This window comes from Bombina bombina, chromosome 3, assembly GCF_027579735.1.
Source record: "Bombina bombina isolate aBomBom1 chromosome 3, aBomBom1.pri, whole genome shotgun sequence".
Taxonomy (NCBI): Eukaryota; Metazoa; Chordata; class Amphibia; order Anura; family Bombinatoridae; genus Bombina; species Bombina bombina.
In genome coordinates this window covers 1,161,191,796-1,161,210,611 of record NC_069501.1, presented here as the reverse complement: position 1 = coordinate 1,161,210,611, position 18,816 = coordinate 1,161,191,796, and the positions used below count along the sequence as shown (strand labels likewise).

The following is an 18,816-nucleotide window of genomic DNA, read 5'->3' as shown; positions in this document are numbered from 1 at the left end:
GTATGTGTGTGTCTGAGTTTGTGTGTATGTGCCAGAGTGTGTTTCAGAGTGTTTTTGTGTGTGTGTCAGAGTGTTCTTGTATGTGTGTGTCTGAGTGTTTTTGTGTGTGTGTCTGAGTGTTTTTGTGTGCGTGTCTGAGTGTTTTTTGTGTGTGTGTGTCTGAGTGTTTTTGTGTGTGTTTCCGAGTGTTTGTGTGTGCATCTGAGTGTGTTTTCAAGTGTGTCTGAGTGTGTGTGTGTCTGAGTGTTTGTATGTGTGTGTGCCTGTGTTTTTGTGTTTGTGTGTGTCTGCTTTCTGGGGAGTGGGGGGGTGACACCATAACTTACTGCACCGGGTGACACCAACCCTAGTAACGCCATTGAAGGCCGCCTCTAATCTGTATGCATTTTGACAGTTTTTCACCACTAGAGGGCATTAGTTCATGTATTTGATATATATAACATTGAGCTCACGCACGTGAAGTTACCTAAGAGTGAGCACTGATTGGCTAAAATGCAAGACTGTCAAAAGAACTGAAATAAGGGGGCAGTTTGCAGAGGCTTAGCTACACAGTAATTACAGAGTTAAAATGTGTATTATTATAACTGTGTTGGTTATGCAAAACTGGGGAATGAGTAATAAAGGGATTATCTATCTTTTTAAACAACAAAAATTCAGAGGTGACTGTCCCTTTAAACATGATTATAAACAAAACAACTTTTGTTTTATTGAGCTATAAACAGAAATCCCCTGAGAAGATCATTTGTATATAATGTGTAATGTTTCTTTTCAAGGTATTTGCATTTGCAGGTATTAGCTTTAAACTATTCTTCTACAGTCAGGACCAGCTCAAGACAATGTGTAGCCTGGGTCTAAGAATGAAATTACACCCCTCACATCTCCATTCACTGCAGTCTAAGAGGCCTACTTATCAAGCCGTCAACTTACTTGCATTCGACAGCACCAATACGCTCACCTGACATCGCCTAACATCACGGCCGCGGACCTGAATACGCTCTCCATATTTATATAAAAAGCTGTCAAAAAGCTGCGCACCATGAACGGGGCGATGAGCAGCGGACTGTTGTTAACTATACAGTTATTTATCTCGCTGCTATTCGGCTTTTTCACAGCTTTATTTGTATACTGTCACTAAACACCGCCACTATACTAAACTGTTTAACCCCTATCCTGCCGCTCCCGGACCCTGCCGCAACAAAATAAAGTTATTAACCCCTATCCCACTGCTCCCTGACACCGCCGCAACTAAATAAAGTTATTTAATCAGCCAATAGGATTGAGCTTTCATCCTATTGGCTGATCCAATCAGCCAATAGAATTGAGCTCACATTCTATTGGCTGATAGGAATAGCCAAAAGAATACAAGCTCAATCCTATTGGCTGATTGCAACAGCCAATAGGATTTTTTCAACCTTAATTCCGATTGGCTGATAGAATTCTATCAGCCAATTGGAATCTAAGGGACGCCATCTTGGATGATGTCATTTAAAGGAACCTTCATTCTGAAGAAGACGTCATAAGAAGAGGATGCTCCGCGTCGGATGTCTTGAAGATGGAGCCGCTCCGCGCCGGATGGATGAAGATAATAGATGCCGTCTGGTTGAAGACTTCTGCGGGCTTGGATGAAGACTTTGGCCGCTTGGATGAAGATTTCTGCCGGCTTCGATGAGGACTTCTCCCGGCTTCGTTGAGGATGGATGTCCGGTCTTCAAAACTGTAAGATGATCTTCAGGGGTTAGTGTTAGGTTTTTTTAAGGGTTTATTGGGTGGGTTTTAGATTAGGGTTTGGGCAGCAATAGAGCTAAATGCCCTTTTAAGGGCAATGCCCATCCAAATGCCCTTTTCAGGGCAATGGGGAGCTTAGGTTTTTTTTAGTTAGGTTTTTATTTAAGAGGGTTGGTTGTGTGGGTGGTGGGTTTTACAGTTGGGGGGTATTAGTATTTTTTTTTACAGTTAAAAGAGCTGATTTCTTTGGGGCAATGCCCAGCAAATGTCCATTTTAAGGGCCATTGGGAGTTTATTGTAGGCTAGGGTTTTTTTTTTATTTTGGGGGAGCTTTTTTATTTTCATAGGGCTCTTAGATTAGGTGTAATTAGTTTAAATATTTGATAAATAATTTTTTATTTTGTGTAACTTAGTGTTTATTTTTTTTGTAACAGTGTTTCTTGTCTGTAACTTAGTTGTTAACTTTGTAATTTTTTATTGTAGATTTAAATTATTTGAGTAGGGTTAGGTGTTTAAATATATAATATAGTTAATTTAATTTGTAGTTTAATTTAATTTTAATTTTAGTATAATAGTTAGGATAGATGAATTATTAGTTTAATATAGTTTAATGTAATTTTAGTATAATAGTTAGGATAGATTAATTATTAGTTTAATATAGTTTAATGTAATTTTAGTATAATAGTTAGGGTAGATTAATTAATAGTTTAATATAGTTTAATTTAAATCTAAAGGTAAGTTTAAATTTATTATAAGATAGGGATGAGTTAATATTTAATGTAAAGTTAGCGGGTTCTTAGGTTTAGGGGTTAATAGGTTCATTTAGTTTATGGCGATGTGGGGGGCTAGCGGTTTAGGGGTTAATAGGTTTAGTAAGTGCTAGTGATGTGGGAGGCCAGGGGTTTAGGGGTTAATACATTTATTTAGTTGCTGTGGGCTCAGTGAGCGGCAGGATAGGGGTTAATAACTTTATGTAGGTGTCGGCGGTGTCGGGGTGGTAGATTAGGGGTTAATAAGTATAAAGTAGGTGGCGGCAGTGTCAGGGCAGTAGATTAGGGTAAATAAGTATAAAGTAGGTGGCAGCGGTGTCGAGCGGTAGATTAGGGGTTAATAACATTATGTAGGTGGCGGCGGTGTAGGGGGCGGCAGATTAGGGGTGTTTAGACTCGGGGTACATGTCAGGGTGTTAGGTGTAAACATAACTTTTATTCTCCCATAGGAATCAATGGGATATCGAGCAGCAGCGAATTTGAGCTTTCGCAGCTTTCAGACTCGCATTGATTCCTATGGCGTCCGCCGCCTCCAGGGCGGCAGATTCAAAACCAGGTAGGCTGGGCCGGAATAGTGGCGAGCGTACCTGTTAGCAGTTTGTTAACTAGCAAAAGTTGTCAGATAGTGCCAAATTTGCATTCGGAACATCTGTAATGATGTAAGCATGTGTCTGATTGAGATGGGCGGATCGCATGTTACGTCACAGATTTCAACTTTTTTGCCGGTCTGTAGGCTTTGATAACTAAGGGGAATCAGGCTCTCCACAATTATGCTGCGGAATTCCAGTGTATTTGCGGTTGACGGCTTGATAAATAGACCTCCATACCTAACCATAGTCAGCAGCCTCAAATATAAATTTCAGCAGATTGAGGCTTCACACAAGAGCATGCTGGCAGACCCCATATGAGAGTTATTTATCTTAAAACACTGATAGCTGGACTATGCTCTTCCACATGCCACCCATGTCATATTCCACCTGGGTAGAATGGTCCAATCTAGTCAATTTATAGAGCTGGCCATGTTTACAGCCATACAATGATTGCAAGCTAAAAGCCAAGAAATTATTCTGGATAGCTGCCAAGAAAGTGAAGGAGGGATGGAGAATAAAAAGTGAACAGAGAACAAAGAGGAAAGAGGAAAAGACACTAGGTGACTTACCATCAACCCCTTTTTAAAATCTAGAACCAGATAAAATCTTTAGATGTAACCAAGACTCGTGACCCTATTTAGCATAATTAATTTGCTTTCATCTCTTGTTATCTTTTGCTTAAAGGTTTATCTAGGAAACCTCAGAAGCAGCAAATAATCAATGTTCTAGCTGCTGATTGGTGGCTGCATATATATATATATAAAATAAATTTCTATTGGCTCACCTATGTGTTCAGTCAGCAACTAGTAGTGCATTGCTGCTCCTTCAACAAAGCATATCAAGGGAATGAAGAAAAATGTATAATAGGAGTAAAATTGCATGCTGCGGGGCCGATTTACCAAATGCCGGATGGAAATGATTCGCTGCAGCAAATCATGTCCGACTGGCATCACTAAATGCCGGCAGCATACGGTGTTGGCATTTAACATTGCACAAGCATTTCTAGTGAAATAATTGTGCAATGCCGCCTCCTGCACTTTCGCGGCCAATCGGCCGCTAGCAGGGGGTGTAAATCATCGCCATCGTATCTGATCGGGATGATTGCTGTCCACCACCTCAGAAGTGGCACATGTGTTAAGGAGCAGCGGCCTTATGACCGCTGCTTCTTAACTTAAGTTTCTAAAGAGCCTGAAACTTCAGGGGTAAATTGCAGCATCCACTACTTGATAAATATACCCCTGTATCTGAATCATGAAAGAAAAAAAATGGGTTTCATATCCCTTTAAACCCCTGTGTCAGGATGCTCAGTGCTTTAACATAGTTTGAGAGATGTTTAGCTATACGATGTTAGAAAGATATAAGCTATGGACTGATTTGTTACTGATGCATAAATGATGTGGTATTTAAGCATATAGTGCTAAAGGAATAAATTCCATAAACTAAACAAGCTCAATCTTCAGTTTAGACATTATCATATTTATAGACTCATTTTGTTATCTTATTACCATGGGTAAGCCCATAATAACATCATTTTAAATATCTCCATGTATATGGCAACTTTACCAACTGTAATGTCATATACATTTAATAGCCTGAAACATATCTATATATCAATATGTTAATTTGATATTGACCCACACTAACAAAACAATGCTGTATGTAATAGTAATACTTACTGAAACAGGACTTGTGACCGACTCCCAGTTTGTCTCGGAAGCTTCAGGCTGAAAATCATTCTGAAATAAATAGAAGGACAATATTAACATATAGGGGCATATTTATCAATATGTGAGTGTACATGATATGAAGTAGCGTACTCTGCCGCATTAATCATTGCACCAACAGTTCTTGTGAACTTCTGGTGCAATGCCGCCCCCTGCAGATTTGCGGCCAATCGGCTGCTAGCAGGGGGTGTCAATCAACCCGATCGTACTCGATCAGGTAGATTTCTGTCTGCGGCCTCAGAGCAGGCGGACAAGTTATGGAGCAGCAGTCTTTAGACCGCTGCTTCATAACTTCTGTTTCTGGCGACCCTGAAGGTTCGCCGGAAACAAGGGGCATCAAGCTCCATATGGAACTTGATAAATATGCCCCACAGTTACAATTATAGAAGAGATAACATAATACACATTGGGCCAGATTACAATTAATGCACAAATGCAAGAGCAGGATGCGGTAAACAGAATCCCTGGACCGATTTACCAGAAAAATCTGGACAGATTAACCAGAGAAGGTTTAGCATAGCCGACGTCGCTCTAGCAAACCCATTACTTTCAATGGATATTACGACCTCACTAAACATCACTCATATTACAAGTTGAAAGTTATGGGTTTATAAATGTGTATTTATGTGGCTGTGTATAAATGTATATGTGCACACACACACACATAATATATATATATATATATATATATATATATATATATATATATATATATATATACAGTATATGCACAGTTTTGAGCCTTTCCAATCAAATATGTTGAAACATGCAATATCCTTTTTAAATAAATTTTAATATGTTTTAACCCCTTAAGGACTAGGAATTTCAGACAAAAATTTAGCCAAAGACCAAAGCATGTTTAGCATTTTTTCTATCACTCCATTTAACAAATTTGATTTACCAATCATTTTTTTTAAGTAAACAACCCAAGGTATTGATCTAGGCCTATTTTGGTATATTTCATGCTCCGTTTCACTGCCAAATGCAATTAAATTTAAAAAATTGTTAACTTTTTTACAAACTTTGGAGTTCTCACTAAAATTATTTACATACCGCTTGCGCAGTCATAACACAAATGGTTGCAAAAGCTTCTCTGGCATCCCCTTTGTTTAGAATTAGTAGACATGCATGGATTTGCCATTGACTTTTTGGTAATTAGAAGGCAGGTAATTGCAGCTGCACACCACACTTCTGAAATTCCCGGGAGTGAAGGTGTTAATTAGGTAGCTTGTAAGGTTAAGTATAGCTGTTGTGTAGAGATTCCCCTCCCACCTGATACCTCACACCCCCTGATCCCTAACTGATCCCTCCTAAACAGCTCTCTTCCCGCCCTCACCCACCACTTTTCACCATCCCAGAGGCAGAACTTTTTTTCACTTCCTGCGATGATATATATATATATATATATATATATATATATATATATATATATATATATATATACTGTATATATATTTTTGTGTGAAATTTTTTGCATATTTTAAATTCCAGTGACGGCGAGCCTTGGCACTCCAGATATGTCGGAACTACATTTCCCATGAAGCTTATGCACTTTGAAGTCCAGTCGAGAATTATGGGAAATGTAGTTCCGAGACATCTGGAGTGCCAGAGATCGCCATTACTGTTATATTCAATTAAATTTCTATTAAGCAGTTACACTAAATCACGCTCTCAATTGCAATGTGTTGATTGAATGGAGAATATATTGCAGCATCTTAAAATATCATTGCAAATTAGCTGCAGAGAAAAAAAAGAAAATACATTTTGTTAAGTTTTTAAAATGTCTCTTGAATAAATTTGTTTGTTTTGCTCTTTGTCTAACATCAAATAATTAGGAGGAAAAAATGTAGTAATAAAAAAGTGCATTGCTCACAAGAATGTATTACATTCAGGAGTCAAAGCTTTGCAGACCAGGAAAGGCTAGAGGGGCAGGGTTGAAATCCACCATAAGAACCAGCCCTTCTCCATATTTGACTGTTCTCTTCAAACAGTGCTTCACTCTGGTTGCACTGTGTGATGGAAAACCTACACAGTGAAGCCAAAGCACAGTGCTATTTGAAGTGAACAGCCTGATACGGAGAAGCTCTGCAATGCAAAAGATCTAACTGTTACTTCATGTGTCCCATTGTCTTAGGTAATGGCAGCTGACTGCCAGTAACCAGTTTAGTTAAATTTGCAGCTTTTTAAAATGTATTTAAACAACAAACATTTTTTTTGTATTGTAGCAGCCCTCCCTAACCCTCCCCCCTCCAAACGAGGGTAGCTAGTGAAACCCTCCCTTCCTCCATCCATCTGGCTGTGGAAATCCTGTATTGAAGTGTAGCAGTTCTGCTTGCTGCACTTTCTCCCGCCTGTTTCTTCCCCCGCCCGCACCCTTAAAAACTGTATAATGGTTATACCTGGAGTACTCTATATTTAGTTATCTGTAATTTACATTTGAAAAGGGAGTTATGCGTATGTGTTAAATGTAAGAGACCATCATTATGATTGCAGAGGCAAGCAAGATAAATTTAAGGCACATCAGCTTAGTGGTACAATATAGTGTTTGTTAGTTGGTGAAAATCCATAAGGGTGAGTGTTAATCTCACATAGCATGAAAGCGTATATAATAGAAATTGTATTGATTATTGTTACCATACAGCTCAATATATTTGGGTAAACATGAACTTTAATCACTGAAAATCTATATCAATTTTCTCCTAAAGACTAACCCTAGATATATTTTACCTCCTAGAGGTATACATAATCCTTAAAGAGACATACTACCCATATGGTAAATCACTTGAAAGTTATGCAGCATAACTGTAAAAAGCTGACAAGAATTTATTACCTGAACATCTCTATGTAAAAAAGGAAGATATTTTACCTCAAAATGTCTTCAGCTCACAAGAGTAATTGTTCTAACACATTACTGTGATCTCATGAGATAGTTGGGTTATCTTTAGAGTATATCAGGAAAAAAATGGATAATATTAAGGTAAATAAAACTCTGGGTCCAGATGGAATACACCCAAATGTTTTAAGGGAATTTAGCACTGTTATAGCCAAACCTCTAATCTTAATTTTTCAAAAATCATTATCCTCAGACATTGTATCCCAGAACTAGTGCAAAGCTGATGTTGTACCACTTTTTAAAAAGGGAAGCAGGGCTGATCCAGGAAGCTATAGACCAGTTAGTCTGACAACAGTAGTGGGCAAGATACCTGAAGGTATTATAAAGGATTATATTGACGAGTATATGTGTATGTAAACAAGACTAGGGGGGCGATTTATCATAGCCCGAAAGGGGCCAAATACCCCTGTTTCCACTCGAGCCTCTGAGGCTGCAAACATCAATCCGCCCGATCACATACAATCGGGTTGATTGACACCCCTGCTAGCGGCCGATTGGCCGTGAATCTGCAGGGGATGGCATTGCACAAGCAGTTCACCAGAACTGCCTGTGCAATGATAAATGCCGACAGCGTATGCTAAAGCGTATGCTACAGCGGATCATGTCCGCCAGACAAATGATAAATCGGGCCCTATGAATTCAAATGAGCATGGTTTTTGAGAAATAGATAATGTCAGACTAATCTTATTAGACTCTATGAAGAAGTAAGTAAAATTATAGATAAAGGGGAATCATTTAATCTCTTTTCTTGTGCTCTATGGAACGCACAATCTGTCTGTAACAAACTTACAACTGTTCACGACCTGTTTGTTTCCAATGCTTTCAACCTTTTAGCAATTACTGAAACCTGGCTATCTTCCTCTGACACTGCTTCTATTGCTGATCTCACACACGGTGGTCTCCACTTTAGCCACACACCTAGGCCAGGTGAGAGACATGGTGGCGGGGTTGGGATCTTACTTTCCCCATCCTGCTCCTATCGGTACCTATCTCCATTTCCATCTCTCTCCTTTTCTTCCTTTGAAGTCAACTGCATTCTCCGGTTATCTCCCTTTCTCTCAGAGTGGCAGTTATCTATCGCCCCCCTGGACCTACCTTCCAATTCCTTGACAACTTTGCTGCCTAACTTCCTCACTTTCTCTCTACAAATACACCAACTCTAATTCTGGGGGACTTCAACACCCCCATTGATAACCCATCTGCCCCTGCTACCTCTAAACTCACTAACTCCTCACAATCAACCTATTCCCTACTCATAGCGATGGACACTCTATTGATCTGGTATTCTCCTATCTCTGCTCTATCTCTGATTTCACCTGTAGACCATTTCCCATCTCAGACCACATCTGCTCACCTTTAATCTTAATATACAGACTAAACTAACTTCTCCCCCTCACCCCTGCACCTGTAGAAATCTGCACACTGTGGATCCTTATCCAACCTTATTCAAAACACTTCCCCCACACTTCCACGATATCCTGCCCCGACCTTGCTACAACCAACTATAACTATTCTCTATCCTCTGCACTTGACACTCTTGCTCCTCCACAAATACACAAAGCCCCACGTTGTCAGCTCCAGCCCTGGCATTCTCAGCAAACACGCCACCTACAAAAATTCTCCCACGCTGTTGAACGTGCCTGGAGGAAATCCCACTCTGAACCGGATTTAATCCTCTATAAATTCATTTTTTATTCTTACACCTCTGCACTTCACTTAGCTAAGCAAACCTGCTTCTCTTCTCTTATATCTACTAACTCGTCAAACCCTAAATGACTCTTCTCCATTTTCAACTCTCTCTTCTATCCACCTGCACCACCTCCATCATCTGCATTTAGTGCTCAAGACCTGGATGACTACTTTTTCAATAAAACACTCACCATCCGAAGCAACATCCCAACACAAGCCTGCAATCTCCCAACTTCACTCCCTATTCCCTATTCCCTATTCCTTCACATCTAATACCATCTCTGTCTTCCACCCTCACTCCATCTCTTACTTACATATTCAACCTATCCATTTCTACCGGTTCATTTCCATCTTCCTTCAAACATGCAAAGGTCAACCCCATCCTCAAAAAACCTTCCCTCGACCCTAACTTTCCTGCAAACTAATGCCCCATATTGATGCTTCTGCTAGCTTCAAAAGTTCTTGAAAAACTAGTCCTCCAACGCATTGCTTGACCCCCTGCAATCTGGCTTCACTCAACTGAGACTGCCCTCATCAAGGTTACTAATTATCTCCATTCTGCTAAAAACAATGGCCACTATTCTATACTCATCTTACTTGACCTCTCTGCTGCCTTTGACATTGTTGACCATCCCCTCCTCCTACAGACTGTCAGCTCTCTGGTGCTCTGTGACACTGCCCTCTCCTGGATTCACTCTTCTCTCTCTAACAGATCCTTCTCTGTCTCTTTTGCTCATCACTCCTCCTCTTCATTGCCTTGTCTATTGAAGTACCTCAAGGCTCTGTTCTGGGTCCTCTACTTTTCTATATTTACATTTCTTCACTGGGTAAACTTATCAACAGCTATTGCTTTAACTATCACCTCTATGCTTATGATACCCAGATCTACCTATCCACCCCTGCACTCTCTCCTTCTGTCAATTCTCACATTAACGACTGCTTATCTGGCATTTCCTCCTGGATGGCCTCTCACCACCTAAAAATAAACATGTCCAAGACTGAACTAATTCTAATCTCCCCCTCTAATTCTACTCCAGTTTCAAATTTTTCTATCACTGTGGGTGGCACCACTATCTCCCCATCACCCCAAGTCCGCTGCCTTGGAGTCACACTGGACTCAAATCTGTTCTTCATTCCCCTCATCTAATTCCTCTCTTCATCCTGCCGCAACCACCTACGCAATATCTCCAAAATTTGTCAATTTCTGAGTGCTGAAACTACTAAACAGGTAATCCACTCCCTGGTAATTTCCTGACTTGACTACTGTAAAAACCTACTAATTGGCCTCCCTCTCTCCCGCCTCCCCCCCCCTTTAATCCATTCTAAATGCTTATGCCAGGCTAATCCACCTCTCCTGATGCTCTGTATCTGCTGCACGTCTCTGTGAATCCCTTCACTGGCTCCCCATTCACAGCAGAATTAAATTCAAAATTCTCACCCTGGCCTACAAAGCCTCACCAATGCTTTCCCACCCTACCTGTCCTCCCTTATCAACAAATATACTCCAGCCCGCCCCCTAAGATCCAACAATGACATGTTCATTGCCTCCTCTACCATCACCCTCTCCCATGCTAGACTACATGACTTCACTCGTGCGGCACCTACCGTCTGGAACATACTTCCTCGAGCTGTCAGACTTTCACCTAACCTGTCCTCCTTTAAACCCCCTAAAGACCTTTTTGTTCAGGGAAGCTTATCATCCGACTCATTAACAAATTAATTTTACTTAACCAACAGTTGCCCTCATTTAACTCCTCACTAACATCATTCTCACCTTTGTAGTCCCCACCTCCTGTTTCCCATCCTTCTACCCATCTAGATTGTAAGTCTCCACAGGAATAGGGCCCTGAATTCCCCCTGTATTTGTCTGTAAAATGTTGTCTTATATTGTATTGTTTCACCGTTGTACTTATATCTTTGTACCCATAGACAGCACTACGGAATCTGTTGGCGCTTTATAAATAAAGAATAATAATAATAATATATTTGAATTTTGCAAAGGCTTTTGATACAGTGCCACACGAGAGACTATTGTACAAAATGAAGGAACGGGAAATATCTGAAAATGTTAGCTCATGGATAAATAACTGTTAAAATACAGGGAACAATGAGTAGTAGTAAATGGATCATACTCAAATTGGACATTAGGAAATCAGTGGAGTCCCCCAGGAATCAGTACTGGGCCCTGTTCTTTTTAATTTTTTTATTAATGACTTGGAGCAAGTATTAAATAGCAACATCTCTATTTTTGTAGATGATACAAAGTTGTGTAAGGTCATTAGGTCAGTGCAGGATGAAATTGCTTTGCAAGCTAATTTACTAAAATTGGAAGAATGGACTTATTACTAGTAAATCTAAGGTTCTACATTTTGGAAGTAAAAATAAGCAGGCAACCTATTATTTAAATGTGACTAGCCTTAGCAAAACAGAGGAGGAAAGATAATTGAGCTTACTTATAGATACCAAGCTAAACATGGGTGCAAAATGCAGGGCAGAGGCTTCTAAGGCTAATAAAAGAATAGCATGTATTAAAAGAGACATTGATTCAAGGGAGAAAAGCATAATTTTGTCACTATATAAATCCATGGTAAGATTTCAAATATTTCACCTTGTGTATGGAGTGCAGTTCTGGGGACAAATCTCACAAAAAGATATTGCAGTGTTAGGAAAAGTTCAGAGAAGGGCCACAAAGCTAATAAGGGGAACAAAGAATTTAAACTGTGAGGAGAGGTTAGCCATACTGCGTCTGTTTTTTTTTTATAAAAAAGGCACTTGAGAGGTGCTATGATTACTTTATATAAGTATATTCAAGGCCCATATACAGAGTCTGTTTATTCTAAGGAAATTGTGACAAGAGGTCACAATTTAAGGTTAGAGGAAAGGAGATTTAATCACCAGCAATGTAAATTGTGGAACTCTTTGCTTAATGAGGTAGTGATTGGCATTACCTTAGATACATTCAAAAATGGCTTAGATACATTTCTGGCTAGAAACAGAATTCAGGAATATAATTGCTTGTGTTAAAGTGAAGGTAAACTTTGATGAATGAAAGCCCGGTTTTTAAAAATACTATTAAAAACAGGGGCACTTTCATTCATCAAAGTTTAGAAAGCAGCCGTTGTGTTTAAAAAGTTACCGTTCTTCTTTTCACAGCCGGAGCAGCTTCCCCCACACGGAGATCCTCTCTTCACACGTCAGCAATGACTAATCCAGCTTCCTCCAATCACGTCTTTCTCCCCAGGGGAGTCATTGCCTGAGTACATGCCATGATTGGAGGAAGCCGGATTAGTCATTGCTGACGTCATTGCTGACGTGTGAAGAGAGCAGCTTCCCCGGGTGGGGGAAGCTGCTCCGGCTGTGAAAAGGAGAGAGCTAAGTTTTTATACAAAACGGCTGCTTTCTAAACTTTGATGAATTAAATGGTGCCCCTGTTGTTAATAGTAATTTTAAAAACGGGCTTTCATTCATCAAAGTTTACCTTTACTTTAAATTGATCACCTTTTTAATAGGATTAAATTAAGATCAATTGGAGCTTTTATTGTAAATCAAGTAGTATCTGTATAGGTTGAACTTGGTGGACTTCTTTCTTCTTTCAACTTCATCTACTATGTTGCTTTGAGATTTCCTAGTAAACGTCCTTAATCTAACATGACTGTGTCTGCCCATGCCAAATGCACGCTCCCTTGCAAGTCCTGTGACTAGCATCCTGATTGGCTGCTGAAATTCCCTTTACAGTGGGATGTGGCTACTGAGGACATTTTGACATAAAAAATCTTCCTTTTTTACATAGGTGATATTTTCTAGCCAGCCTTTTAAAGTAATGTTACATCACTTTCAAGTGCTCCAACATTTGGTAATAATGTTCCTTTTAAGGATAGCACTTTGGAAGCTGTGCATATGGTGATGATTATTCTAGCTGTGATACATGCTTTAAATAGGTTTAAAATAATATATACACTGCAGCTATGCATGTTGGGTAGTTTATACAATCCAGGCTTGCAATGTACAACATTTTAGTTCTATTTATTTTTACCGGCACTTTGTTTAGGATGTCTTTGCATGTTAATTGTGCTTGAGCGAATGTGTTTACTTTCAACTTGTTATACTTCTGACGCACGCAAAAAGCCGTAATAAACCCCTTATCGCTCACTCATAATCTAGCCCTATGTATTATTGCATTGACTTTTTTATTATGCACTGGTTATACTACTGTATTTAATGGTCCTTTAAAACTAGTGGGCTAGATTACAAGTGGCGCGCTATCGTTAGGGTGGGCAGGATCTTGTAACACGTGTTTACTTGCGTGAGCTTCACAAGTTGAAAGTAAATGTGACTGCTAGAGCGCAAACTAAATTTGCAGTCATCAGGTTAGCGCAACTGACATCTTTGCATAAAAAGTTAAGGCTAAATAAAAAAATGCACATTAAAACAAAGTGTTACACTTATATATACAGTATCTACTAAATATTATCTATATAAATATTAAAGGGAGAGAAAACACCAATTTTTTTTTCATTATTCAGAAAGAGCATGCAATTTTAAACAACTTTATAATTTACTTCTATTATGTAATTTGCTTTGTTCCTTTGATATTCTTTGTAAACATTATTCTAAGGTAGACTCAGAGCAGCAATGTAGTACTGGGAGCTAGCAGCAGATTGGTTACTGCCAATATATGCCTCTTGTTATTGGCTAACCTGATGTGTTCATCTAGCTCCCAGTAGTGCATTACTGCTCCTTAAAGAAAGAATACCAAGAGAACAAAGCAAAATTGATACTAAAAGAAAATTGGAAAGTTGTTAAAATTGTATGATCTATATGAATCATGAAAGAAAAATGTTAGGTTTCATTTTGCTTTAATGTAAAATATTTATAAGGGTTAAAAGGTATATGATATATCACAAGGCGTTTGAATGGAAAGGGCTAAAATGTATATTTACATAGATTTACATGTCTAAATATATGTATGCATGTATATTTATTTATATATGCATACGTATATATGTGTATACATGTGTTAATATGTGTATACATGTGTTTATATGTGTATACATGTGTTTATATGTGTATACAGGTGTTTATATGTGTAAACAGGGGTTAATATGTGTATACATGTGTTTATATGTGTATACATGTGTTTATATGTGTATACAGGTGTTTATATGTGTATACAGGTGTTTATATGTGTATACAGGTGTTTATATGTGTATACATGTGTTTATATGTGTATACATGTGTTTATATGTGTATACATGTGTTTATATGTGTATACAGGTGTTTATATTTGTATACATGTATATACATACATACTGTATATACACATACAAACACATATATAAATATGTATAAATACTTTGGAGCTCTTAACACTCAAATACCTGAAAACAAGAAAAACATTTTTTATTGAATATTAATGTTATATTTTTTAATGTGTTTTTACTGTAAATATTTTAAATTCCAATGTTCTTCACTTGGATGAAATTAGCTTGCGCTTATTGTTAGCGTGAGCTTGCAGTTGCAATAACCAGCCACTTGTAATGGCTGGTTATTGATCTTGCGCCCGTAAATGGATGAGCGATAACGGTTGGGCGATAAATTAGCACTCTACTTGTAATCTAGCCCATTGTAAAAAAATCATATATATGAAGAACATAGGAATATAAAATATTTTTTCACTTCAAGTTAGTGCTCTAGGAATAACGCAGTGTTTTTTCTTTAGATTGTGCTCTCCATTGATGTCTATGGGGAGAAGTTATCGAGGTTGCGATATCCAAAGTCCTGAAGTTAGTGCACTTCAGGTTTCATTCATGCGCAAACAATTTACTTTCAATTTGTTATATGCATTCTAAGCCACACTCATTAAAAGTTTACTTCTGGCAGTGTTTGCGCACAAGTAAAAGCGCTAAATAGCGCACCACTTGTAATCTGGCCCAAAAAGGTTCTAAAGAAATTATTATTTTATTTTTAGACTAGCCTTTAAATGTTAACATAGGGATATTATCTATGTGGAAAATATTGTAACTGAACACCAAATAGGTTGAATTGCCAGTAAACATCATTGAATATTTTTTTTTAAAACAATTTCTAAATAAAATGTAGAATATCAAATGATATCAAAAGCAAAGCTCTTAGACCCAAACTATAATTTAATGCTAGGCAATTCTGCGAAATGTCTCTTTGCTTCAGGCTCTATCGTCCAACGAAGAAATAAACTGAAATGGAAAATTGCCTAAGAATTGTGTGAATTATACTACATTTTTATGCAAATCCAATAACGTATAAGATTTCCTGTGGAGATATAATATACTGAAATACACTGAAAAATGTTGCAGTCATTTTCAAGTGAATGGTAAGTACAGATGATGTCATGTAACATTCTTGACATATAAAACAGAAGAAATTGGAATGGAAGAAAAAAAATTGGATAGAATTTCCCTGGTAACAACAAGTTTATAGGGAAGCGTAAGCACAGTCCATGTGGTAACAATTGATGAAGAACTTTAAGAGGGGCCATAATTTAAACTGAGCTTTTTAATAAACAAACATAAGAAAAATATTTGAATAGATTTGAGTACAATTAACCACCCGAATATATTAAATGTGCGCCTTTGTGAATAAGCACTTCAATTATAATAGGAGAGGATGAAATGCAAGCCAAAGGATAAATTTAGAAAGTCAGTTCAAATTTATAACACATATTAGGCCAGAATATGAGTGGAGCACAAAATTTCGCTTAAGCAAGCGCGATATTTGTGCTCCACTCAGTAAAACCAGCACACGCAAATGTGCACTAGTATTAAAAGTTGAACGCAATGTGAACATGACCTTATGTTCACATTGCAGGGAAGATTCACATATTAACACATAAATATATATGTATATAAGCATATACATATATATTTTGAGTGATAACACAGTCCCCATAGACTGCAATGCCGTTTGTTTTCTAACACGCAACATCCACTCACTTTAACCCCTAAAAACGGCTTAGTGCAGTTAATTTAAAAAAAAAAATATGAAAGTTGCTGATATGTTTTTATTTTATTAAGGATCCCCACACTTAATTTTGGGGCCAATTGGTGGACATTTTTTAAATTAACCAAAGGTCTGACCTCTGGTTAATTTTGGGAGCGCTAATAAGCAGCCACTTGTAATGGCTGGTTATTTATCATGCACCTGTGAACGGGCGAATATGCCCGTTTATGGGTGCGTGATAAATAGCCCATTGTAAAAGCATATTGATAAGATATATCATGCCTAGCATCAAAAATCTTGTGATATGCACTTGCATGACAGGGAAAGGAACAGGGTAAAAAACTAATATATACATATGTGTATTTTCATCTGGAATAGAAACATTTTTGCAATTCAATTGTATTAACAAAAACCGTTCTAGTAATAGTTATCACTGTTTTATAGCTTATATACATATGTATGTATAAATGCTCTGTGCATTGTCATTGACATTACACCCTTTTGGAACTGGCATGTATTGCAGGCACAGTATTTCAATACAGGAGCACAGAGCATATATCCTGTACTTATGCTCCTCGTATGCCCATGCAAAGTTTTGCAGAAACAGTGATAGCTTTATTTTTGCTAATACATGTGAATCATTTAAGTTCTTCTAATTAAAATTTAAATGCACTGTTGAATTTACATATACACTAAATACAAGGATAGATAGATAGATAGATAGATAGATAGATAGATAGATAGATAGATAGATGATAGATAGGTAGATAGATATATACTGCAGATAGATAGATAGATAGATAGAAAGATAGATAGATAGATGATATATAGATATATAGATAGATGATAGATAGATAGATAGATAGATAGATGATAGCTAGATAGCTAGATAGATAGATGATAGATAACTTTCTAATTTACTCCTATTATCAATTTTTCTTTGTTCTCTTGGAATCTTTATTTGAAAAGGCAGGCATATAAGCTTAGGAGCCGTCCCATTTTAAGTTCAGCGCCCTGGGTAGCGCTTGCTGATTGGTGGCTACATTTATTTATTATTTATTTATGATTTTATTTTATGTGTTGTGAATGACAATTAAATGGATGTTTACCTATTGGGACTTCCACAACGGTTTGTCTGAGGGTCACTGGTTGTAAACCCAGCTTTTTGTTACTGCCAGGTAAGCACCCAGAGCTGTACATTTTGACAATGTAATGGGATTGAGATATGTACTCATTCTGCTTTATTCATATATTTATAAATGGGAATAGTCATATTTTAAGTCTTCAGATTTTTGTTTTCCAATGATAGAATGAAGACACAAGGACATGTAGTAATAGAAGTAAATTGCAAAGTAATTTATAATTGCACCTGGATCATTACAGTTTAATTTCGACTTTCATAACCCTTTAAGGGTTGGATTACAAGTGGCACGCTCTCTTTAGTGCCGGTACAATATTGCAAAATTGCGATGGAGTTAACTTGCACATTTATTATGCGTTGAAAGTAAACACGGCCGCACAAGCTCAAACTAAATTTGCACTTGTTGGGTTTGCGTGACTGAAGTCATTGCGTAAAGGGTTAATGCTGAATTAAAAGTTGCACCAAACACAAAATAAATGCATATAAAAAAGTGTTACACTCAAAAATACACTATCTGATAAAAAAGTATTCATAGAAATATTAATATAAAAGTTATAAAGGTTAAAAGGTATATGGTATTTGACACTTATGTTTTCGGCATTCAGCGATGTCTGGTGGACATGATGTTGAGAATGGAAAGGGCTATAATGACTATATACATAGATATAAATGTCTAAATATGTTTATGTATGTATATATACATATGTAAATATGTTTTTACATGTGTATTCAAGTGTTTATATGTGTATATATGTATATACATACATATGTATATACACATTAATGCACGTATACACATATATACATATGTATATACACATTAATGCACATATACACATATATACATATGTATATACACATTAATGCACGTATACACATATATACATATGTATATGTACTTTGGAGTCCTTTCCAGTCAATACCTATAAACAAAAAAATATTTTTATTGAATATGAATTATGTTTAATGTTTAATAATGATTTATTGAATCTAGACTAATATACCACAGTGCCTATTACTATTGTTTTTATAAAAAAAAAAAGGTATGAACAAAAAGTTTAATCGGCCTTGAGAAAATTGGTTATGTGGCTATGTAAACTCTACTTGTAGCACACACTTTATTTAATTAGATCTATGCATATTTGATAGCAACTAATAAGTTAAATTAAGCAAAAGTCACATTTAATTAATTGTTTTTAATTAACATACTTTCTATATTTATTTTTAAAAAATTACTTGTAGGATACTTTAGAAAAATGTGTTTATAACTTTTATCAACCCAGAAAGTGCATCACATAGATTTTAGAAT

At 37.2% G+C, this 18,816-nt stretch overlaps 1 protein-coding gene across 1 annotated transcript in view; it reads right to left on the bottom strand.

Annotated features, from left to right (window-relative positions):
* The window catches only part of PDGFD (platelet derived growth factor D), a 584,798-nt gene that overhangs the window by 150,778 nt on the left and 415,204 nt on the right, over window positions 1-18,816 (bottom strand). Inside the window, exon 4 of the mRNA XM_053708574.1 lies at window positions 4,762-4,821. Within this exon, the coding sequence (XP_053564549.1) occupies window positions 4,762-4,821 (60 nt within the window). The remainder of the gene's footprint in view (window positions 1-4,761; window positions 4,822-18,816) is intronic.